At 41.2% G+C, this 26082-nt stretch overlaps 1 protein-coding gene across 5 annotated transcripts in view; it reads right to left on the minus strand.

Moving 5' to 3' along the window:
* The window catches only part of MCTP2 (multiple C2 and transmembrane domain containing 2), a 260725-nt gene that overhangs the window by 189338 nt on the left and 45305 nt on the right, over positions 1 to 26082 (minus strand). For 3 of the 5 annotated variants that reach the window (XM_061394292.1, XM_061394291.1, XM_061394287.1), the window contains exons 2-3: positions 22890 to 23005; positions 11045 to 11578 (exon numbers count right to left, since the gene is read on the minus strand). In XM_061394292.1, the coding sequence (XP_061250276.1) occupies positions 11045 to 11512 (468 nt within the window). In that variant the 5' untranslated portion in view covers positions 11513 to 11578; positions 22890 to 23005. Of the gene's footprint in view, positions 1 to 11044; positions 11579 to 20499; positions 20545 to 22889; positions 23006 to 26082 lie in introns of all 5 variants that reach the window. The other 2 variants (XM_061394290.1, XM_061394289.1) reach the window with 2 other exon arrangements.

Below are 26082 nucleotides of genomic sequence, written 5' to 3' on the forward strand. Positions count from 1 at the left end.
TCCCTGGGTCAGGAGGATCCCCTGGAGGAGGAAATAGCAACCCACTCTAGTATGCTTTGGCTCCATCACTTCATTCTCTCTGGAGTTATCTCTCCACTGATCTCCAGGAGCATACTGGGCACCTACCGACCTGGGGAGTTCATATTTCATGTACTATCTTTTTGCCTTTTCATACTGTTCATGGGGTTCTCAAGGCAAGAAGTGGTTTGCCATTCCCTTCTCAAGCGGTCCACGTTTTATCAGAACTCTCCACCATGACCTGTCCTTCTTGGGTGTCCCTACACGGCATGGCTCATAGTTTCATTGAGTTAGACAAGGCTGTGGTCCATGTGATCAGATTGGTTAGTTTCCTGTGACTGTGGTTTTCAGTCTGTCTGCCCTCTGATGGAGAAGGATAAGACGCTTATGGAAGCTTCCTGATGGGAGAGACTGGCTGAAGGGAAAACTGGGTCTTGTTCTGATGAGCGGGGCCATGCTCAGTAAAACTTTAATTCAATTTTCTGTTGATGGGTGGGGTTGTCCTGTTATTTACAGGAGACAAACTGGTGGAGGTAATGAAGATGATGGTGGCCTCCTTCAAAAGGCATGCACTGCTACACTCAGTGCCCCCAGCCCTGCAGCAGGCCGCCACCAGTCCACACCTCTGCTGGAGGCTCCTGGACACTCATGGGCAAGTCTGGGTCAGTCTCTTGTGGGGTCACTGCTTCTTTCTCCTGGGTCCTGGTGCACACAAAGTTCTGCAAGGAGATCCAACCAATCCATCCAAAAGGAAATCAGTCTTGAATGTTCATGGGAAGGACTGATGCTCAAGCTGAAACTCCAATATTTTGGCCAGCTGATGCGAAGAACTGACTCATCTAAAAAGACCCTGATGCTGGGAAAGATTGAAGGCAAGAAGAGAAGGGGATGACAGAGGATGAGATGGTTGGATGGCATCACCTACTCAATGGACATGAGTTTGAGTAAACTCTGGGAGTTGGTGATGGACAGGGAGGCCTGGCATGCTGCAGTCTATGGGGTCACAAAGAGTCGGACACGACTGAGTGACTGAACTGAACCAGTATGCTTGCCTGGACAATCCCATGGACAGAGGAGCCTGGCGGGCTGCAGTTCACAGGATTGCATAGAGTCAGACACGACGTAGCGACTATCACACACATACATACACAATCAAGGCAGATCTCAGGATGGAGCCGTCTTCCTCTCTTCTCTCAGCTTATTAACTTGTACCTGCTTCCCCCACAACTCCAATCTGAGGCAAACTCACTTTTTGCTATTCCCAGTGTCCACAGCAGGTATAGCAAGCATCACTGCATGCTACTGATCCATCCTGCCCTGCCTGTGAGCAAACACAGCACCCAGCCCACAGGGTACCTTGCATCTGCTCATCCAGTATCCCGGGTGGTTGCTATGGTAGCAGTCACCTGGCAGGATGGGAAAGCCCCTGTGCTACGTCCTCAGAAATAACTCTGACACCTCCCACCATCCTCTCCAGTCACACTGCTTCCCTACTGTCTCTGACATACACCAGGCACACTCCTACCTCACCGGAATCTGTATGCTGTATCTTTGTCTACTTCAGGAATGCTTTTTCTCCCAACACATGTACAACTTACTTTCTCACCTCCTCTAGGTCTTGTATAAATGTTTTCTCCTCAGAAGAGAGATTTCCTGACCACTGCGTTCAAAATGGTCACACCTCCATCTCAGCACTCCTAAATGCTTCCTCTGCTTTATTTTTCTCCATCCAATCTATCACTTTTTGAGTAGATCTGAAGCCCCCCACCATCTAGAATAGGATCCACAGGAGGAAGTACACTGTGGTCTGCTTTGTCAGCTACTGTGTTCCCAGTGTCTCAGGGCAGGATCGGCACAGAGCAGGTATGGGAAGAAGGGAGGGAAAAAGAAAAACGGGAACACTTCCATGAAGGACCCTGGGGCACGGTTCACACGCTTGTCTCACTGGCATCATTTATGTTGAGCAATGATTTCTGACATAAAACAAAAATAGTAAAGAACACATAACTGAAGTGTCGAGAAGCCGACGCCCTTGTTTAATTCTGCAGACTGTCGGTTGTTTCCTTGCCTCTGTGGTTTGACATCTTGCTTCTCTGTGGTCACTAAACTGAAGCTCTGTGGTTGCCAAGCAGAGTTTCTGGAACTATCCCAATAAGGTACTCCTCTAAACCACTCAACTCATCCATGTAAGCTTGCACCAAAGTGGGCTGTTTAAAACTCCAACTTTCAGAGTGTTAGGGAAGGAGGGACCCCATTGTGGGGTTACATCAGTGGTGGGGCAGGGATGGTATTAATCCTTCCATTCAGGATTATTGGCTACAGACCATGATAATAAACCATTCCTTCACTGTAACTTAAAGGAGGATTTAAAAGGGCACAGTGGACACTGAAAAACAAATACCTTCCTTTGATGATCAACTCTTTCTAGATCACCAGCTCTGAGTTCTCCTGAACTGCAGATCTACATTTCTCTAAACCCGGGGCATCCTGGTGGGCTGCCATCTATGGGGTCGCACAGAGTCGGACACAACTGAAGTGACTCAGCAGCAGCAGCAGCAAACCCCTAATATATACAGAGTTTTGCACACGGACTTTAGATTCAAACAATCCTCGATTTAGTTCCTGGCTCTGACACTTACTAGCTGGATATTAGGCAAGTCTTTCAACCTCTTTGGCCTTCGACTTCATGCTGAAAACGTAATGATAAAAATAATAACAGTAATAAATACAACCATAATCTTAGTAGAGTCCTCATTGGGCACTTGTGATTGCCACGTACTGGGCTATGAGCATTCTATTTTTCTAGTGTCATAAACAACAACCTTAACTACTTGGATTTATCCCCCACCTATCTGAGTCTTAGCCTCAAAACGCATCCGCTTCAGGCCTTTCCGGCCACAAACTCGGAGCAATCTCTCTGCTCCCCTTTCACCTCAAATGGCTTGTTATCTCACACTGTCTAGAGACTGCCTCAGAGTGCTGGTCACTGTTTCCAGTAATCGGGTCTCGTCTCAACTCCATCATCAACACCAAGGACGAGAACCAGAGGTGACTCTGTATTTTCTCAATTCTTAACCATGAAAAAGTACCTTGTAAAATATCCACTGGGGGGAATGCTGACAGGAGAAAGAAGCAAGAAAAAAACAGCAAGATAAAAAGAAGAAAATATAAGTGACTCTCCCTTTGAGTCTCCCTAATTTTATCTTCTTCATATAAAAGGAGACATTTGGGAATGCCTTCAGAACTCACCTACCTACTCAAGGTCTCCATGGGTCAGCATTTCCCCCAAGCAAATTGAATTTCTATGGCCACCCCCAGCACACAGCCGTCAACTTCAGACACAAAGTGAATCAATATATTTTACATAAGTTAGGTTTGCAGAAAGACTGGGGAAAAAGGAAGAAGACATTATCTCTGCTCTTCCAGTCTAACAAGAGAGACTGACTTCTACACAGCTGGCCGAACACACAATGGTGGTGGTGGTGTGGGGCTACAGCATGAGATGCCGTTTTAGCATCTCGAGCCCCGAGTCATGGTGATGAGAGCAACGGGAAAGAGTTTCATCCATCAGAGGGGGGACATACATAGTCACATATGGGAGGCACTCTGGTTGCCAGGCAACCATGACAGATTATCACTTTGAGTGAAAAAAGTACAACTAATAAAATGTCAATCATAAAAAGGGACAAGTCTCGCATGGAAGTGTCGCAAAATGACCTGCCCATTTGAACCTGTAGACAGGAGAGGAAGCGTATCCCATAGGACATTAAGAATCTCAGCTTCATTAGCAAGTGAGACAAATCCCAGCGCAGGCCTTAGACCATGGATGCTCCATCCCTCACCTCCTTGGGAAAGCTACCCATGAAATAAGCTACACCAAGGATACCGGCAATCATTGATTTTGTTGTGCACTGGGTATGTCACATGCCAACCCATACCTTCCTCCTCAGTTCCCACCCATTTCGTAAAAGCAATAGAATGCTGTCTGCTACTCATTAGAAGAAACAGATAAACCAGATCTGAGACAAGGATTGTTGTTGTTGTTCAACCACTCAGTCATGTCTGACTCTTTGCAACCTCATGGACTGCAGCATGCCAGGCTTCCCTGTCCTTCACTATCTCCCAGAGTTTGCTCAAACTCATGGCCATTCAGTCAGTGATGGCATACAACCATATCCTCTCATCCCCTTCTCCTCCTGCTTTCAATCCTTCCCAGTATCAGGGTCTTTTCAAATGAGTCAGCTTTTCCCATCAGGTGGCCAAAGTATTGGAGCTTCAGTTTCAGCATCAGTCCTTCCAATGAAAATCCAGGGTTAATTTCCTTTAGGATTGACTGGCTTGATCTCCTTGCAGTCCAAGGGACTCTCAAGAATCTTTTCCAACACCACAGTTCAAAAGCATCAATTCTTCGGTCCTCAATCTTTTTTATAGTCCAGCTCTCACACCCATACATAACTACTGGAAAAACCATAGCCTTGACTATATGGACCTCTGTAGTCAATGTCTCTGCTTCTCAATATGCTATCGAGATTTGTCATTGCTTTTCTTCCAAGAAGCAAGTGTCTTTTAATTTCATGGCTGCAGTCACCATCCACAGTGATTTCGGAATCCAAGAACATAAGGTCTGTCACTGTTTTCATTCTTTCCTCATCTATCTGGCATGAAGTGATGAAACCTGATGCCATGATCTTCATTTTTTGAATGTTGAATTTTAATCCGGCTTCTTCACTCTCCTCTTTCATCTTCATCAAGAGGCTCTTTAATTCCTCTTAATTTCTGCCATAAGGGTGGTATCATCTGTATATCTGAGGTTACTGATATTCCTCCCCACAATCTTGATCCCAGCTTGTGCTTCATCCAGCCCAGCATTTCACATGATGTACTCTGCATGTAAGTTAAATAAGCAGGGTGACAATATACAGCCTTGATGCACCCCCCTTCCCAATTTGGAACCAGTCTGTTGTTCCATGTCCAATTCTAACTGTTGCTTCCTGACCTGCACAAAGGTTTCTCCTTTCACAAAGGAGCAAGGTAAGGCGGTCTGGTATTCCCATCTCTTTAAGAATTTTCTACAGTTTGTTGTGGTCTACACAATCAAAGGCATTAACATAGTCAATGAAGAACAAGTAGATGTTTTTCTGGAATTCACTAGCTTTTTCTATGATCCAATGGATTTTGGCAATTTGATCTCTGGTTCATCTGCCTTTTCTAAATCCAGCTTGTACATCTGGAAATTCCTGGTTCACATACTGTTGAAGCCTAGCTTGAAGGATTTTGAACATTACTTTCCTAGCCTGTGAGATGAGTGCAATTGTGTGGTAGTTTGAACATTCCTTGGGATTGCCCTTCTTTGGGACTGGAATGAAAACTGACCTTTTCCAGTCCTGTGGCCACTGCTGAGTTTTCCAAATTTGCTGGCATATTGAGTGCAGCACTTTCACAGCATCATCTCTTAGGATTTGAAATCGCTTAGCTGGAATTCCAACACCTCCACTAGCTTTGTTCAAAGTGATGTTTCCTTAGGCCCACTTGACTTCACATTCCAGGATGTCTGGCTCTAGGTGAGTGATCACACCATCATGGTTATCCGGGTCATTAAGATCTTTTCTGTATAGTTCTTCTGTGTATTCTTGCCACCTCTTCTTAATATTTTCTGTTGGGGCCATAGCGTTTCTGTCCTTTATTTTGCCCATCTTTGCATGAAATGTTCCCTCACAGATCACATGACTTCAGCAGGACTCCCATTCATTTAAAAAATATGTAAGGACAGACTTGTGGTTGCCAAGGGTAAGTGGGTGGGGAAGGGAAGGAATGGGAGTTTGTAGGTAGGAGATGCAAGTTTTTATATACAGAATGGATCAAAACAAGGTCCAACTATATGGCATAAAGAGCTACATTCAATATTCTGTAACAAATCATAATGGAAAAGAGTATTTAAAAAAAACAATGTGAGTGTAAATATACATATATACATATATACATATATATATATATATAACTGAATCATTCTGTTGTACAGCAAAAATAAACACAACAGTGAAAATCAACTATATTTCAACAAAAAAATGTAATTCATTGATAACAAAGGCTCTACACCTTTCTAAATCTGAAACTCCAGTACTTTGGCCACCTCATGCAAAGAGTTGACTCATTGGAAAAGACTCTGATGCTGGGAGGGACTGGGGGCAGGAGGAGAAGGGGACGACAGAGGATGAGATGGCTGGATGGCATCAGTGACTCGATGGACGTGAGTCTGGGTGAACTCCAGGAGTTGGTGATGGACAGGGAGGCCTGGCGTGCTGCGATTCATGGGGTCGCAAAGAGTGAGACAGGACTGAGCGACTGAACTGAACTGAACTGAACTGTTTCACAATGCTGTGTTGGTTTCTGATGTACAGTGTGAATCAATCAGAATTATACATAACTGCCTCCTTCTTGAGGCTGCATACCACCCTTCTAAGTCATTACAGAGCACTCGGCTGAGCTCCCTGTGTTACATAGCAACTCTCCCAACATGAGGCCTACACCAGCCACTGGACCAGCCTACCGCTAAGGGCAGAGACCAAAGCAAGAAGAACTATGACCCTGTAGCCCGGGGAAAGGAGACCTCAAATGCAGTCAGTTAGCCAAAATGAAATGACAAAAGTATTGTGCAGATGAAGGAACGAGGTAAAAACCCACAAGACCCAATGAATGAAGAGAAAAGAGCCAAACTATCTGTAAAAGAATTCAGTTATAATAGTAACGATGATCCAAAATCTCAAGACAGAATAGAGAGAACGCAAGAATCACTTAACATATTTAACAAGGACCTAGAAAAAATAAAGAATAAACAAGCAGTGATGAACAGTGAAATTTCAGAAATTAAAAATAGTCTGCAAGGAATCAACAGCAGAATAATGAGGCAGAACAGATAAATAAGCTGGAAGGTAGAATGGTGGAGATAACTAGCAAAGTGCAGAATAAAAAAAAGCTAATGAAAATAATTAAAGACAGTCTTGGAGACCTCTAGGAAAACATTAAATGCATCAACATTCAAATTAAAGGGGTTCCAGAAGACGAAAAAGTCAGAATCTCAGAAAATATTTGAAGAGACTATAGTCAAAAACTTCCCTAACATGGGAAAAAATAGTCAATCAAGTCCAAAAAAGCACAGAGTCCCATAAAGGAAAAAACCCAAGGAGAAACATGCCAAAACACATATTAATCAAACCAACAAATTAAATACAAAGAAAATATATTAAAAGCAGCAAGGGAAAAGCAATAAGTAACATACAAGGGGATTCTCACAAGGTTAACAGCTAATCTTTCAGCAGAAACTCTGCAGGCCAGAAGGGAGTGGCAGGATATATCTAAAGTAATGAAACGTAAAAACCTAACAAGAAAGATTACTCTAGGAGTTACTCCAGAAAGGACCTCATTCAAAATCGAGGGAAAAATCAAAAGCTTCACAGGTAAGCAAAAATTAAGGGAATCAGCACCACCAAACCAGCTTTACAACAAATGCTAAAGGGACTTCTCTAGAAAGGAAACACAGAGAAGGACAAGACCTACAAAAACAAACCCAAAACAATTAATAAAATGCTAAAAGGAATATATACATATATACCAATAATTACTTTAAATATAAATGGATTAAATGCTCCAACCAAAAGACAAAGACTGCCTAAGTGGATATAAAAAGAAGAATCATATATCTGCTGTCCACAAGAGACCCACTTCAGATCTAGGGAGACGTACAGACTGAAAGTGAGGGGATGGAAAAAGATATTGCATGCAAATGGAAATCGCAAGAAAGCTGGAATAGCAATTACCACATCAGACAAAACAGACTTAAAGAATATTATAAGAGACAAGGAAGGACATTACATGATATTGAAGGATCAACCCAAGAAGACATGACTTCAAACCATAAAATGAAGAGAACTTGAAGAGAAAACACCAAGAAGAGCCTTATGAACCTGAATGCATACACTGTCATCACCAATTTCTGTATTTAAAAAAAAACAAAGAACAACAACACTGAGCACCTACCAGGGGCCAGGCATGGAGCTGGGCCCTGAGAAAACCAAAACAAGTTAGACAAGACTCCTCCAGTCACGCCCACCCTCCAGTTAACATAGCCTAGTGCAAAACATTAGCAAGGGAGGGGCTCACTTCCGCACCATGTGATAAACTGGATCCTCAGGTAGTGAGAAGCCCACAGGATACAGGGGGAGGCGGGGCGAGGAGGTGAGTACTGCAGCTGACCACAAGTGATCCTGCAGGTCTGATGAGCTGCAGCCCAGTCTCTCCATCCTCTGCAAACAGCTGACCACACTGACAAATGGCAATGAGTGGCCACAGAAGGAAGATACAACCTCAGTTCAGTTCAGTCGCTCAGTCATGTCCGACTCTTTGTGACCCCATGAATTGCAGCACACCAGGCCTTCCTGTCCATCACCAATTCCCGGAGTTCACCCAGACTCACGTCCATCGAGTCAGTGATGCCATCCAGCCATCTCATCCTCTGTCGTCCCCTTCTCCTCCTGCCCCTAATCCCTCCCAGCATCAGAGTCTTTTCCAATGAGTCAACTCTTCGTATGAGGTGGCCAAAGTACTGGAGTTTCAGCTTTAGCATCATTCCCTCCAAAGAAATCCCAGGGCTGATCTCCTACAGCCTCAGTCTATGTCAATTATGCTTAGGGAAGGAAAAAACAGGCAGAAGATTCTTTCCCAAGCAAGAAGTTTTTGTTGTCGTTACTGCTGTTTGCTTAATGGCTGAGTTTCATCAGATTACCCGGAATTATTTACTCTTAAAAAAACTGTACCATCCAGGCTTTTTTGCATTAATGGTAAAAGAATAACCACTACCAACCACCCATCTGCAATCCATCCATTTGCCATCACATCACTGACCAGCCCTCCACACAGCCCACGGCCACTACAGACACACATCACAGACGCCCCGTCAGAAAGCTCCCCAAGCCTTCATTCCAGGCAGAGCAGAATGCTTCCCACTTTTGGCCTCCCCCATCCACACTGGGACTTCCTTGGTGGCTCAGCTGGTAAAGAATCCCCCTACAATACAGGAGACCTGGATTTGATCCCTGGGCCAAGAAGATCCCCTGGAGAATGAAATGACAACCCACTCCAGTATTCTTGCCTAGGAAATCACATGGACAGAGAGGTCTGGCAGGCAACAGTCCACGGGGTCACAGAGTCAGACACGACTGAGTGACTAAACCACCACCACCCAGACCCACACCCACACTTCAGGCCTGTGTTTGTCACGTTGCCTTACCTGTCAAATCCTACTTATCCTCTGGGCCAGCCTGCAGACTGCCTCCCACAGGACATGTCCCTGGATCCCCCCATGTGATCTCAGCTCACAGAGGCCTGGATGCACACGCAGTCCTGATGTCCGTCTACCTCTTACGCTACACTTAATGCTGTGCAAAGCTATGTCCCCGTGGGCCGAATCCTGAAGGCAGAGTTACGTTCTCAACCATCTCTTCTTTACAACAGAGTCTCTACGGTGCCCCAGATAGTGCGTGTGTGCTAAGTCGATTCAGTCGTGTCCGATTCTTTGTGACTCTATGGTTTGTAGCCTGGCAGGCTCCTCTGTCCGTGGGATGGATAGAGTAGGCACTAAATATGTATAGTCAGTGAAACAGTTTAACAGCACCAACTTTTAAAACAACTTATTCTAATTTGAGTTTGTTAGCCTATCAAGGCCAAGGAACCCACTTATTTTTTCCTTGTCAATAAATAAATAGCAAGAAGATAAGATTAACCTGAGTATATAATTTAACATCTTACCTCCTTCATACTGAACTATGAATTATGTTTAATAACTCAATTTATATTTTGGTTAATGGAAACATATTTCAAATTCACAAATAATAGTAGAAAAAAATCACAAAATTTTTACAAAAAGGGCTTCATAAATGTTAATGGTAATGAAACAAATAGGTATCATTTAATGGTCAATGGTATCCTAACTGGTAATGCTTCCCAAAAAATAAGGCCTTCAAATATCCACAATCCCATCCTCCAATGAAATCTGAACATATGGCATAAATAACAGGCTTTGGTTCTAGAAATAAAATCAAAAATCCTAGTTGAATAACCAGTTTTCCACACAATTAGAATACTAATCTCAAATATAGAAAAATTAAGCCATTACCTGAACACTGAAACCTATTTCATGTGCCATTAATGGAAGATATTTAAAAAAATAACTGATCAAATTGATTATCCAAATCATAGCTTGGTAACCTCATAACTACATTTAAATTAAATTCATCCTAGAAATGTAGTATTTGTCTCATAATTATATTTGGTTATTTTATCATAAAGAAATACTAAGGCTTTATAAAAATTCCTGAATGGATAAGAATTTGTTTCCTTTAGGGTTCAGCTTGTTTTTAGATATCTGGTATTTATTCATTCATTTATTTGAGTTCGCTGGTCTTAGCCGCACCATGCAGGATCTTCTAACTGCACCATGCAAACTCTAACTTGCAGCACATGGGATCTAGTTCCCTGACAAAGGATTGATCCCAGGCCCTTGCACTGGGAGCACAGAGTCGAATTATCTGGCAGTCAAGAGGAGATACATATATTCTTACATTTTTTAGGAATGTGAATGTGCATTTTTGTCTGTGGGTAGGACCGGGCAATGGAGGAGACAGAGAGACAGAATCAGACATACATTTCAGCAAAAAGTTAAAGGAAAAGTTATGCTCTTGATTTCTTTGCCAGGAGATGGAAAAATGAAAACACGTCCAACGGGGCTTTTAATGCCTTAAAGTGCTCTAGGAAGGTCATCTGTAATACTTTTAAGATACACAGAGGTCAACCCCAAAATGAAGGGGAACACTGGGTACAATCAATATTACCTTCATTTAAATGGTTATAAATGACATCCTCTCTGTCCAAACTAACCACAAAAATAAATCCTAACCAAAATTTCCAAGGGCACTGAAGGCACTTAGGAAGAAGAAAAATAGAAAAACGGGAAAGCGCCCAGGCCGGGCCTCACCTCTGGCCCTTCGGGGGCGTCCTCTCCAGGGGGCGTTTTCTGGGGGAGACCCAAGGTGCCGTTGCTGGAAGCTCTCCTGTCCTCGGTGGGAGAGGTGAAAGTCTCCTCGGAGTCTGTTTCTATCACGTGGAAGGCGCCCACTTCCTCCTGACTCCAATCCAGTTCTTCTTCAGACTGTTTCAAAGAGCTACTGCTGCTCTTGGGAACGATGCCGGCCGTCGACAGGCTGCTGGGCACCGAGGTGTAGGACGACTGGGGGCCGGAGTAAGGCCGCCCCTCAGGGGCCAGGGCCTCAGCCTCCAGGAGGTCCGGGACGGACAGGCTCAGGCGGCGGTCCAGGTGATGCTGGGCCCGTAAGTCCAGGGCTTTGCTCGAGGTCTTCTTCACCTTCCTCTTGCTCAGGTTGATCAACAAAGGCCTGGTCCGCTGTTTTAATGAGCCCCAGACAGACGGTTTATCCAGGTCCATGGCTGCATGAAGACACAGGCAGTCCCTCTGGGGAAGAGTATGTCTCTGTGGGACACTCAGTGACTCCTAGGAAACAGAAGACACGGAGAAAGGATATGAAGCTTCTCTGTGCTGTCAGAGCACATCAAAGTAGGAAATGTGACTCAAGGAATCTTACTCTTCCCACTAAGTGATCAAGACCAAAACATCTAATCAGTAACATCTACAAAAAAATAATTGGGAAAATCTATCCTGGTGGCTCAGAGAGTAAAGCATCTGCCTGCAATGCGGGAGACCCGGGTTCGATCCCTGGGTTGGGAAGATCCCCTGGAGGAGGGAATGGCCACCTACTCTTTCCTGGAGAATCCCATGGACGGAGGAGACTGGTGGGTTACAGTCCACAGGAACACAAAGAGTCAGACACAACTGAAGCGACTTAGCATGCATAACAATGTATATCCCCATCAATAGTAAGTAAGAGTTCCCAGTTCTCCACATCCTCAACAGCACTCATCTCTTTGTCTTTTTTATTTTTATAATCACCATGTATTCTTGAAATTTGCTAAGGGTATAGATCTTTAGGTTTCTATCCCCCTACACAAATACAAACATAAAAATGGCAAGTACAAGAAGTGACGGGAGATATTAACTTGATTGTGGTAATAATTTTGTAATATATATGTGTATTAAACTGACCACCATATATCTTAAATATATGCAAATTTTACTTGTCAATTATACCTTAATAAATCTTGGGAAAAAAAATAAAAATAAAAAATTACAAAAGAGGGCTTCTTTCTTATTTCCTCTCAAAAGAAAGCAGAGCAAAAGACATTTACTAGAAAAATAACAGCATCTTTTAACCATTATGTTCAAGGGAATGCTTTTCTGTTTCTAAACCCAAAGTCAGCAAACAATTTCTGAACAAGGCCAGTTAGTAAATATTATAGACTGAGAGTCAGACAGTTCAAACTACTCAATCCTATTGTTATGACACCAGAGGAGACATGTATGATACCGAAATGAAAGCGTACCTGTGGTCCCAGTAAAACTTTATTTATAAAAACAGGCAACAGACTATAGTTTGCCAATCCTGCTTTAATTTATCCTCTTCCTTTCTAGAGTTAAGTGTGCATTTTGAAGGACAAATACACGCTCATATCAACTAGGATTCCATCTAGTATCTTCAAAATTTATATTAAAATAAGAGTAACTAAAGAGAAAAACATTTATAAAAGTGAGAGTCTGCCCTTAGTCCAATGTTCCAGACCAGAAGAACTATGGAAGATTCTACAATGGAAATCCTAAGAAAAGCAAACTTCAGAGCTTCAGTTGGAGAATGAAAGAGAGAAAATGTTTCCCACAAACAGGTGTGAGTGACAGGAATGCTTCACAAACAAATATCATACAGTCTGCTGAATGCTATGCAGGAAGGGGAGAAATTTAAGATATAATAGGTTGGACTCATTAGGAAATCGGATTAAAATCAAATAACCCTCACTCGATGTGTCAAGTGCCTCCTGATAAATCTTTCCAATATGAAAAAGTACAGTGTGGTCAAGTCAGTCTAAGCTGGCCAATACTCACGTGTCACATTTGTCTAATGACAAAAAAGGCTAAGAACTATGATAAAAAGCATTTTCCAAAATCAAGGACACCATGCATTTGTACCCAGCCCGGGATATTTAGTCATTAGGAGGTCACTGCTGAAGATCAGGACTAGGTGACAGTCCTCCAGCTCTGGACTGATGACCATCAGCTCGAAGGATGAACTTGGTATCTTCCATAGGCAATGCAGAGATGAAGCCCTTGGATCCTAGAGACAGACTCCGTGATTGGAATTTTAATTTTTTATGTTCTGCTCAGGTATACTATCAGACTAAATCTCAACTTTTTCACCTATTCACTAGGGAATATATCACCCAGCTTAAAAACAAAATAAGATAAAGTCCCAGTGTCTGAGTATCTGATGCAGAGAAAGGGCAGTCAGGAAAAGCTATGTTTTCATTCTTACTGATGATACCATCATAAAGTCATATTTTGATATCTTAAGTCACTTTAGAGTTCTGTGTCTCATTACAGTTTCCATTTTTTTCAGCTTTTTAAAAATTTATTTTTAATTGGAAGATAATTGCTTTACAATATTGTACTGGTTTTATTTCCATTTTATACATAAATTTAACCATAACTACCTCACAGGGCTCTTGTGAGAACTGAATGAATTTGTCCATATAAAACGATTAGAAAACTGCTTCACAAAGAGTAAATTTTTAATACAATGTTATCCAGCTTTAAAATTATCATTATTTCAATTATATAATATTGGGTCATTCAGCTTTAAATTTTAAAAATGTTTTACAATTCTTTGCTGCTTTTAAAAATGCTACTATAAACATAAACATACTTCACATTAGCAGGACACAAATACATTATTTAATTCACATCTTACAGTTTAACTTGCACATAGGTCCAAAATGCTTGTTTCCACGTTCATCTGAAAATATTTTAGTCTATTTGCCTTTAATGGAGTGTTACATTGTTGCTGTTGTTTAGTTGCTAAGTCCTGTCTGACTCTTTTATGACCCCATGGACTATAGCCCACCAGGCTCCTCTGTCCATGGAATTTCCCAGGCAAGAATACTGGAGCCATTTCCTTCTCAACGGGATCTTCCCCACCCAGGATGGAACCCACATCTCCTGCACTGGCAGGTGAACTCTTGACCACTGTGCCACCAGGGAAGCCCGGAGTGTTATATAGGTGTCTGTTAATCTAGTTGGTTAATGGTTTAGTTTTTTATACTCTACTCCTTATGCTACTTAAAGAGGGGTGTTTGCTTTTCAACTATAATTGTGAATTTGTCTATTTCTCCTATCAGTTACATCATTTTTTGCTTCTGTATTTTGAAGACCTGTTGTTATCTGCAAACATGTTACAACTAAAACAGTTGTCTTCTTGCTATTTAAATACAATCTGACGATCTCTATCCTTTAGTTGGTTTAGACCATTAATGGCTTCCCTGGTGGCTCAGCTAGTAAGGGTTCAATCCCTGCATTGGGAAGATCCCCTGGAGAAGGGAACGGCTACCCACTCCAGTATTCTGGCCTGGAGAATTCCAGGGACTGTATAGTCCATGGGGTCGCAAAGAGTCGGACAAGACTGAGCGACTTTCACTTTTTAGACTATTAATATCTAATGTGATGATATGTCTGTACTTAGGTCGAGCATTTTGTTTGCTGTTTGTTTCCTCTACTGCTTGTTCTAGTTCCCCTTTCCTGCATTGGTTAGGTTTATTTAGCGTTCCATTTTAACTCAAATTATCATTCTTTTTGCTATACTTTTGTGTCAATTTTTAGTGGTTGGTATAGCTAGGGATTACAACATGCAAAGTTAACCTTTTACCCTTTACTTGGAATCAATAGTTCAGCACTCCAACCGGAATAGAAAAACCAAACCACAGGTGTTTGTTTCCTACTGCTGCTATAAAAAGCTACAATCTTAGTGGCTTATTAAGATAAATTCATTATTTTTCAATTCTGGAGGCCAAAAGTCTAATACATATTTCATCAAATTAAACCAAGGTGTTGACAAGACTGCATAATTTCTTGGAAGCTCCAGAGATAAATCTGTTTCTCGGTCATTCCAGACCAAAAAGTTCTCATTTTCTTGCTGGCTGACCGTGGAGGGCCTTTTGCAACTGTGGAGGCTGCCCACATGCCTGGGCCCTCTTCTCCACTTTTAAAGCCACCAAGAGTACGGAAAGTCATCCTCAATTCTACATCTCTCTGATCCTCTCTTCCATCTTCCTCTTCCATTCTTAAGGACTCGTGATATAACTGGCTCCATCAGGACAGTACATCTCAAGATTTACAGCCATAATCGCATCTACAAAGTTCTTTTTGCCATTTACTGTACCATATTCACAGAATTTGGGTAATAGAATGTGGACATTTGTGGGGGACAGGAAGTAGATTATTCTGCCTTCCATACTACCATATAGGTTTCCTCATCATTTCCTTTTCATAGACTTGTTTTATACATATATATATATATATATATATATATATATATATATATACACTGAAAATTCCCATCAGACAGTGTTTTACTTGGTATTTCAGTGATGAATCATTTTTTCATAATTTAAGAAAAAAATTCTGTTATATTTACCACCTCCTCCATTCTTGATATTCTAAATTTCCTTCTTGTATTATTTCCCGTTTTTCCAAGGAATTTCCTTACCTAGCTATTTCTTAGAAGGTCTGTTCTCTTGGTTTTCCTTCATCTGAGATTGTCTTCATTTCACTTTCAAGGGTATTTTCACTGGATACAGGATTCCACACTTCTATTTCAGCACTTTAAACATGATGTGACGTTTCTTTCTGCCCTCTGTGATTTCTGATGAGAAATTCAGTCATTTCAATCACTGTTTTCCTATAGATAAGGTCACTTTTCTCTGACTGCTTTCAAGATTTTGTCTTTGTCATTAAATTTGCAGCAGTTATGATGTGACTCAGTGTATATATTTTTTATCTGTTTGGGATTAGCTTAGCTTCTGGAATTTATAGGTTTATTTATTTCACCAAACTTGGAAAGTTTTCAGCCATTATTTCTTGGAGTTTTTTTTTAGCCACACACTCTTCTTTCATTCAGAGCCTCTGATCATACAAACATTATGTCTTTTTGCAATCCTTCAATAGTTCTAGGGTCTCTACAATATTTTGCCTCTCCCATATTCACAGTAGATAATTTCTACTGATTTATTTTCAAGTTTCCCAATTCTTTCTTCTGTTGTTTCCATTTTGCTACTGAATCCATATAGTGAGGTTGTTGTTTTGTTTTTGGTGGGGTGGGGGCACAAGGTAGAGAGGCTATTTTTTAAATTATAAATTTGCCATTTGCTTTTACTTTATATTTCTTACTTCTTTACCGATACTTCCTATTCTAACTTTTATTTCAGGACTGAAGATTATTCATTTGGGCACTTTTATAATAGTTTCCATAAAGTCATCTTTTCATTGTCTTCTGCTGTCTGTTCCCATGTGACTTGAGATTTCTGTACTACTTCATATGCCAATATAAATTATATCCTGAACATCCTGAATGTTCTTATAAAATCTTGTGCCATATTTAAATATATGGTGAATGTTGATATTATTTATTATCAAGCACCTGATTTGGTCAGCTTCTGGCCATTAATTCCAACCTACCTTCTATGGGTTCTAGTTCCCATGTCAGTTTCATTTTCAAAAGCTATGCAAAGCCATTCAGATTTGCACTGGGTGTGCACCATGTAGAGATAAGTCTGGGACTTGAGTGAATTTCTATTAGTCAGTTCCACCTTCACTTGCTATGTGAATAAGAAGGATCAGATCCATTCATATGCAGACTGTAGTCAGCCTAGGAGTTCACAAATAGATTTATGGGATCAATCCCAAGCTCCTTCTCACTGGCCTCCTCTGACACCTTCTAGTACCCTGGAACTCCCTGTTACCTCATCAGTCAACAGCAACCCACTTCTATGACTGCACCAGTGTACTAGGAGGACTGGGGTGCGAGAAGCAAGCCATACTGCAGCCCTGCCTTTCATAATGATGTCTTTACCGACAGGATGGTCCCTCAACTTATTGCCCTGGCTCTTGCAATTTCCCACTGCCAGCTGTTCTTGCTGCTGCTGCCTCTGCCACAAGATTGTCAGGGAGCTGGGGCACGACAAAACTGAGGAAAAGGAGACCAAAAAAGATCAGAGATTTCTCTCTTTTCTCCAAGCTTTAAGGCTTCTCTTTCCTACTCTTTGAGTCAGAACTAGAAGAGTCTCCTTGACTTCTGTTCCAACACTGACTTCTAGACTTTGGACTGCACTGATTTCAAGCTGGGGGGATTAGCAGAGAGAAAAATTGTAAGCCCACCTCTAGTTTAGTGATGACTCATACTAATATTCTTCCCTACACGTCCCTGGAGGCTCAGTAGTAAAGAATCCGTCTGTCGATGTTGGAGACACAGGTTCGATCCCTGGGTCAGGAAGATCCCTTGGAGAAGGAAATGGCAACCCACTCCAGTCTTCTCGCCAGGGAAATACCATGGACAGACGGAGCCTGTAGGCTACGGTCCACAGGGTTGCCAAAGAGCCAGACATGACTTAGAGACTAAACAGCAACAATTCTTCCCTAGTCCACATGCTAATATTTACTTTTCAGAGATCTCAACCAGCTTCACCTGGCACTTCATCCAGATTCATGTTTGTGTTCATTGGGGAAAACAGGTTGGAGTGGCTTTATTCAATTTCACCTGGAACCAGAATTATTTTAATAAGTTTCACAAAAGCATTTTTACCAATTTCCCCAAATGTCCAATGCCTGGTGTGCAGAACCGCAAACATATAAACACAAAAGGTATGTGCCCAGGAAAAAAAGTAAATCTTAAAAGTGTACATAAAGCTTATAATACATGTTGGCCTGTGGTCTCTTTGATGCCTAAAAATGTCATCCCACCAAGTCATAATGCATTGTTCAGAATAAAAGAAACTTATTAGAGTAAATCTAATATTTGAAGAAAATGGTGGTGAGGTAAATCCAACTTGAGTATTAGATATAAAATATATATATCAGATATAAATATCTAAAATATATATATTTAAAATATATCTACAATATATATCAGATATAAATATCTAAAATATATATATTTAAAATATATCTAATATATATTAGATATAAAAATAGTATCAGGTATAAATATATATATTAGATATAAAATACATACATAAAATATAGTATATAAAATATACTGAGTTTTCTTCATTTCAAAGGATATTTAAAAACAAACACCTGTTCCATTTTCTACAATGAAAAAAGTTCATAGGCTATTTTCACAATCACCCAATGGGCCACAAGCTGAAACATAACCCAGGCTTTGCAAACCATCAACCCTAGAAGCAGAATCTCTTTGCAAAACAAGATACCTAGGCTACCCGACCTGCTAAACTTCAGTTTTCATTTATTGAACGAAAGTAAGTATTCTGCTTCATCAAACCACCAAAGTCAGGACAAAGTTTGTACAGGAAACAAGCCCCAAGCCAAGGAGCCTAATGGAAGTTCCATTTATCATGGTTTTAACCCAGACATCCACCCGAGCTGGCTGCTAGCGACTGGCCAGATGGAAAAAGAGCTAACCTTCTAAATGTCAGCTCAAAAGTTTCTGATGGAACCTGGACCACAACCACTCACTGAGTGAGAAACACAAGCAAGGAAAGACGTTCTGAGCGTAAGTTACCATCATGCGCATTAGAGTTATTCAGTGACACTGACTCAAACTGTGATTCTCAAAGCTCTCCTTTAGTGTAAATGTGATGAAAAGGGTTTCCTTTCACAATATAAGCATCAATTCCAATGACAGAGCAGGAAGCAGTTATTACAAGTCAGAATGTGTTACCAATATTACTGAGGTCTCTTTTTAGTTAACTGCAGTTTCTTTTCTCTTACCAGTAGAAAGAAAATTTCCTATTTATAGGTTGGCCAGAAAGTTGGTTCCATAAGATGTTACGGAAAAACCTGAACAAACTTTCTGGGCAACCCAATATATTCTCTTAAAATAGCGGGGGGGGAAATCTAAACTAAATTCAATAAAAGTAAAAATCTGATGATGTATATGCTTATCTAATGGTGAAAGATAAAGGCAAACAAAATTCTAAAGAAGGATTATTCAGCATTCTGATAGAACAGGATGAGTTTGTACCCCTAGGTATATTTAATTATACTTGAAACAGAAACAAATCACTGCAGATGGTGACTGCAGCCATGAAACTAAAAGATGCTTGCTCCTTGAAAGAAAAGTTATGACCAACATAGACAGCATATTAAAAAGCAAAGACATTACTTTGCCAACAAAGGTCCATCTAGTCAAAGCTATGGTTTTTCCAGTAGTCATGTATGGATGTGAGAGTTGGACTATAAAGAAAGCTGAGCACCGAAGAATTGATGCTTTTGAACTGTGGTGTTGGAGAAGACTCTTGAGAGTCCCTTGGACTGCAAGGAGACCCAACCAGTCAATCCTAAAGGAAATCAGTCCTGAATATTCATTGCAAGGACAGATGCTCAAGCTGAAACTCCAATATTTCGGCCACCTGATGGGAAAAGCTGATTCATTTGAAAAGACCCTGATGCTGGGAAAGACTGAAGGCCAGAGGAGAAGGGAATGACAGAGGATGAGATGGCTGGATAGCATCACTGACTCAATGGACATGAGTTTGAGTAAACTCCAGGAGTTGGCGATGGGCAGGGAGGCCTGGCATGCTGCAGTCCATGGGATGGCAAAGAGTCAAACACAACTGAGTGACTGAACTGTAGCAGAAAAACCCCTACCTCATTTATCTAAAAGATATTATCCTTAATGGAAAGGTCTCCAAATCAGTTTCATAAAAAGAACAAACGATTTCTCTGCTTTTACAGTCAATTGGCTTTTTTCTTCTAAAATCTTCCCAATCTATCATCTAACTTGTTACTAAATTTGTAAGCCAGTTGAGGGAAGGGAAATTATTCCACATACCAAACATCTATTAAAAGTATATATATATATATGATGGAGATGGGATTCTCTGGTGGCTCAGTGGTAAAGAATCCACCTGCCAATGCAGGAGATGCAAGAGATGTGGGTTCAATTCCTGGGTCAGGAAGATTCTCTGGAGAAGGAAATAGCAACCCACTCTAGTATTCTTGCCTCAGAAATCCCATGGACAGAGGAGCCTGGAAGCCACAATCCATGCTAAGTCAGACACAGCTTAGCAACTAAATTAAAACGACAATATCATGGAGACAGAAACCTCTCTATAACTGAGATCAACCACAAGGACTGGATGCACTTTTAGTCCCCCTACATATGTTCTTGGAAAGAAAAAAAAAAAAAAAACAGAGAAGTAGGTTCTATCTCCTCTGGTTAATGACATGCCCTGCCAACACGACTGTTCTCTTAAAAATCTCATCTACAGAAAAAAAAAAATCTCAGAATTTCTTACCTCTTTACCAATCACTCCTAATTCATAGTCCGTGCTTGGAGAAGACTAGAGGAAAGGAGAGGAAGGGGCAAGATTATCCGAAGCATCAGATAACTGTAGTTTCACTTTAATTCCATCTCTGACAGCATATCCTGGGAGGGATTGGGGGCAGGAGGAGAAGGGGACGACAGAGGATGAGATGGCTGGATGGCATCACTGACTCGATGGACATGAGTCTGAGTGAACTCTGGGAGTTGGTGATGGACAGGGAGGCTTGGCGTGCTGCGATTCATGGGGTCGCAAAGAGTCGGACACGACTGAGCGACTGAACTGAACTGAACTGACAGCATATCCACAGTTATTATCTTGCCCTGCAATGACCAGAAGACCAAAAGGTATACATGGTTTTTAAATGAGCCCTGGGTTAACACTCCATTCCAAAAGAATAAAGAAATCGCACAGAAAAGCAGAAGTAGCAGATCTGAGATTGCTATCTTTTAAAAGACCTACTGAGGGCAGGAGGAGAAGGGGATGACAGAGGACGAGATGGCTGGATGGCATCACCAACTCAATGGACATGGGTTTGAGTGAACTCCAGGAGTTGGTGATGGACAGGGAGGCCTGGCATGCTGCGGTTCATGGGGTCGCCAAGAGTCGGACACGACTGAGCGACTGAACTGAACTGAAAAGACCTATGTGCACGGTTATTCCTGGGGTAGCATCTAGGAACCTAGATGCTTCCCACCATCCTGAGTGACAAGAGCATCTCACTGTCCCTAAACCATGTATGCAAACCATTTGTCTTATGCTGAATACCGGCTTCCCATCTAAAAGTCTGGACATGTAATATATGCTAGGTAGAGGGTGCCTATGTGACCAGTTCCCAACACAAATCTACTTCAAAAATCTCTCCAATGGCAGCTGCGGTGAAGTGAAGAGTTAAACACCAGCAGAGCATCTAAGGATGAAGATGCTTTTGACAACAGGGACTGTCACCCTGGAGGCCAGTCCAGTGACAGCAGAGCCAGAGATGCTCCTGTTTGCGAGATAAAATGTTGGCTGTGACAGAGCCTCCAATTTTGGTCCACTTAGTCTATTTCTTCAGCCCTCCCTTACATCCAGAGATCCGTGTACTACCGTCTAAATTCTGGGTAGCCAGAAAAATATTTCTCTAATGAGTTTCCCTGGTAGACAACATTTCGCAGGTGCCATCACATCTCCTTGTTAGAGGAATCAAGCCTGTCCTAAGTGATTCTTCACAGGGGAATCTGTATGCATTTTTCTTCTATGCATTTTTCTCTTCACTGATTTTGCTGAGCATCCTTTCCCTTAGGAAATCATAGCTATGAGCATGACCAAATGCTGAGTCCTTCTAGAGAGCCACCTGACCTGGGGGCAGTCTTTGGAATCCCTGACATAGAAATGTTATTAAGAATGCCAATGCTTTAACATAAGCTGTCAAAACGAACAGATATGGAAGAAATGGAGACTGTCTAAATTATTCTGATTCGTTTTTAGCAAGAGTAACTGCAAGAAAACAAAGCAGATTTTTCTTTAAAAAAGAGAAACCAAAAAGAAAGAAAAAAATGAAATCTCAAAGTTAAAATTTTTAAAAGTATAAACATGAAAAGAGTCAGCTCAACTTAAAAAACAATAAGTGGGTGGGTCTGCAGGGAGTGTAGGAAGAAAACGAGATGAGAAAAGGTCAGTTAAATCAGTGGAATTCTATGGGCTTCCCTCACCAGAGAAGGTAGGTGAGGGTCAAGAAGGTAAAGAATGTGTCTGCCAACACAGGAGACCTGGATTCGATCCCTGCGTCTGGAAGATCTCCTGGAGAAGGAAATGGCAACACACTCCAGTATTCCTGTCTGGAGACATCCATGGACAGAGGAGCTTGCTGGGCTACAGCCCAAGGAGGCGCAAAGAGTCAGATGCAACCAACACTTTCATGTTTCACTTTCATTCTTTCATCACTTTCAAGGCCAGGCTGAACTGTGAGCAGCATCCTCCCATCCAGAAGCATTCAAGAGGAACCAGAGACCTAACAGCTAAGGAGGCCTAACTCAACTTAAAGGGGCAGGTGGTGCTCTGACAGTAAAAGCTGGGCCAGCCTGATGCTGGACATCCTGAAAAGAAAATCTCAGTGTTATCAGGGAACACAGAGACCATGAGGACCTTTATCCTACCCAAGGGTTTCTACCATCTGCTGCTGCTGCTAAGTCGCTTCAGTCGTGTCCAACTCTGTGTGACCCCATAGACAGCAGCCCACCAGGCTCCGCCGTCCCTGGGATTCTCCAGGCAAGAATACTGGAGTGGGATAGGTGACCTAAATAACAGTCTGCTATTTGGGGATTTCCCCTTTATCCCATGAGAAATGGGAGAGAGAAGGGAGGGAAGGCAACAGTGATTACCAGGCACTCATCATTTCTGGTAGCTTTCAATGCTCTATAGTCAGCATGAACACTGACCCTCAGGTTTCACAAATGCAAATTTCTTCAGCACTCTTGTGTTTTCACTTTAACTGCACCTAGAGAAAGGAAATCAATCGAACAAACTAAGGAGCTCAGCACCACGTTAAGTACCAGTCCCTCCTCACGTGCCATCTCTCATTTGTTTAACTGGAGAGTAACAGCTTTACAATATCATGTTAGTTTCTGCTGTAGGATGAAGTGAATCAGCTATGCGTGCGTGCCCGTCAAGTCGCTTCAGTGGTGTCCGGCTCTGAGTGGTCCTGTGGACTGCAGCCCGCCAGGCTCCTCTGGCCGTGAGCTTCTTCAGGCTGTGTACACATACATCTCCTCCCTCCTGAGCCGCGCTCCCAGCCACCATCCCGACCACCATCCCACGCCTCTGAGTCGTCACAGAGTACCAAGCTGAGCTCCCTGTGCTACCCAGCAGGTTCCCGCTAGCTATCTATTTCACACAGGGTAATGCATCTATGTCAATCCCAACCTCCCAATTCATCCCATACCTTCCTTCGCCTATCCCCACATGTCCTCTCTCTACATGTGCGTCTCTTGTTTTATTGTCAAATTCTGTGTCACGATCCAGTGAGATCATACCATCAAAGTGCTTTGCAAACATTAAATAAATACTAAGTGGGTTTTAACATTATATCTCCTACCCTAAGGTCTTCTAAACCTTTCCTGATTTTCCTTGATCTAAAGAATTTACGTTATTAATTGTTCTGTTTATTGAATAATTTGTTGATTTCACCCTGACACTGTTTATATACACACCTCAGTTCATAATCATTTTCAGATCTCTGGACCTCATAGCAACACTCAGATATTCTCAGCAGTGGTTATGTATTCCTACACCCCTTCTTGTTGCTGGTTTGTTTGTTTCAAACTTTGTTTTCTTTTGTAACTTTCTAAAAAAGAAAAAATTAGCCCTATGAATATGTATAGAAAATTATGTAACACCAAGGTACTGGTGAAATAAAAACTTAGCTGCAACAACACTACCTGTGCAGTTCTTTCTGATGACTTTCCCCTCATGCCCTGTCAGAAGGAACCACTATTCTAAATTATATTTATCATAATACAGTTATTTTGTTAGAGGTCATTCAGGGGTATGTAACATAGTACTATTTTTCATAATTAGAAACTTTATTGCAAGCTTTATATAAATTGTATATTACCCCAAACTTTTATATTTTTAACAGTAATGCATATTTATTTTATCATGTCAAACAATTCAGAGGTACCTGAGGGACATAATAATCTTCCTCTATCCTTTTCCTCAATTTTTAAAATATTTTATACAATTTTAAAAGGCTACTTTCCACTTACAGACATTAAAAAATATTGACTATACTCCTCATTTTAGACAGTACGTCCTTGAGCCATGCTTTTAAGTCAACATTTCTTTCAAGAACTTTATCCATAATGATAAACGTAGTTTTATTAGAGAGATTTTTAACAGTCATATCCTATTTCCATTTTCAGAAGATTCCACAATTTGATTTTCCTGCTGATGGATCCTTAAGATGCTTACCATGTTTTACAACTACATAGTTACACAAAGCTTTAAAGAAGATTCTTAGACATATCTTCTGATGCATAAGTCAATTTCTCTCAGGGTTTTCAATCAGCCATGGACTCCTCCGTTAGAAAGTGAAAGTGTTAGTCACTCAGCCACGTCTGACTCTTGGTGCTACCATGGACTGTAGCCCTCCAGGCTCCTCTGTCCGTGCAATTCTCCAGGCAAGAGTACTGGAGTGGGTTGTCATTCCCTCTCCAGGGGATCTCAACTCAGGGATCAAACCTGCGTCTCCTGCATTGTAGGCAGATTCTTTACCATCTGAACCAGGGAAGCCCCATTAGAAGTGATCAGAAATGTCTGAAGAATGTTTGGATGCTTGAATGACCACAGTAGGAGACATAACTCACACACAGTGGGTGTGACTCAGAGATATGGATGACACCCCAGAAGAGAGGCTTGCCCTGCCCAAAGTACCAGTAAGGTCCCATTGAGAAACACCGTATCTCAGAGTTGAGTTATTGGTTTGCAGGTTATGTGAATCCTATACTTGACTCACGAGGTATTGTCAAATTGTTCTTCAAAGTAGATATATTAATTAATATATCTAACATCAGCCAATAATTTCCTATTGTGCAATTTTTGCCTGCACCTACCATTGCAAGATTTTTCTAACATGTGCCTATCTGAAATTGTGAAAGGGGATTGATCCATTATTCTCTTAGCATGATAGCTTCAGAGTTTTTTTCTTATTTATTTGAAATGGTACTTTAAACAATCTAATAATAATGCTTTCTTTGTATTTTTGTTGTAAATCTCTTCACCCAGTATCTAGCCTTAAAAAAAGAAAGATTTCTATTAAGGTACCAAGATTCACATGTATAAAAAATTTAATGAGCTGAATTTATAAGTATTTTTCTTTGCATATTGTATATTTGTGTGTGGCATTTATCCCAGGGGTATGGTTTAAAACCCTCAAGGTCACACATACATTCTCATATATCTTCCTGGAAAAGCTCTGAAGTTTTGCTTTTCACAATCTTTATCCTGAATTGTTTACTTATGGTTTGAGGTGGGTATGATATTTTATTTTTTATCCATATGGATAACCAAACTTTAAAGCACTTTTTATTGATAAGACCTACCCTAACTCCCAACGACCTTCACCTGTATCAGATATATAATTTCCATTCCTAAGATCTCTATCTATCTATACCTGTGCCAGTATCTCATAATAATTAATTCCTACATAGATTTGTAGTAAGTCTTGATATCCAATAACGTAAGGCTCCCAACTTGCTGTGGTCCTTCGGATTAATTTTTTTTCTTTGTTCTTCTATGTAAATTTCAGAATTCAAAAGTCTAATACCCCCACCTCTAAATAAAAGCAGTGGAGATTTTGACTGTGACCTGCTTTACAACTTAATCTGAAAACAGCTTTGTATTGTTCTCTTTCTAGCTATGAATATGGTTACTTTCTATATATCTTTTTTTTTGATAATAGATTTAAATTTTTAGAGCAATTTTATACAGAGTATTTTTAAAGTATAGAGTAATCTCATATCTCCTCTTCCTCCCTATATACAACATCCCCAGTTATTAAGATCTAGCACTAATATA

This window comes from Bos javanicus, chromosome 21 (genome assembly GCF_032452875.1).
Source record: "Bos javanicus breed banteng chromosome 21, ARS-OSU_banteng_1.0, whole genome shotgun sequence".
NCBI classification, from domain to species: domain Eukaryota; kingdom Metazoa; phylum Chordata; class Mammalia; order Artiodactyla; family Bovidae; genus Bos; species Bos javanicus.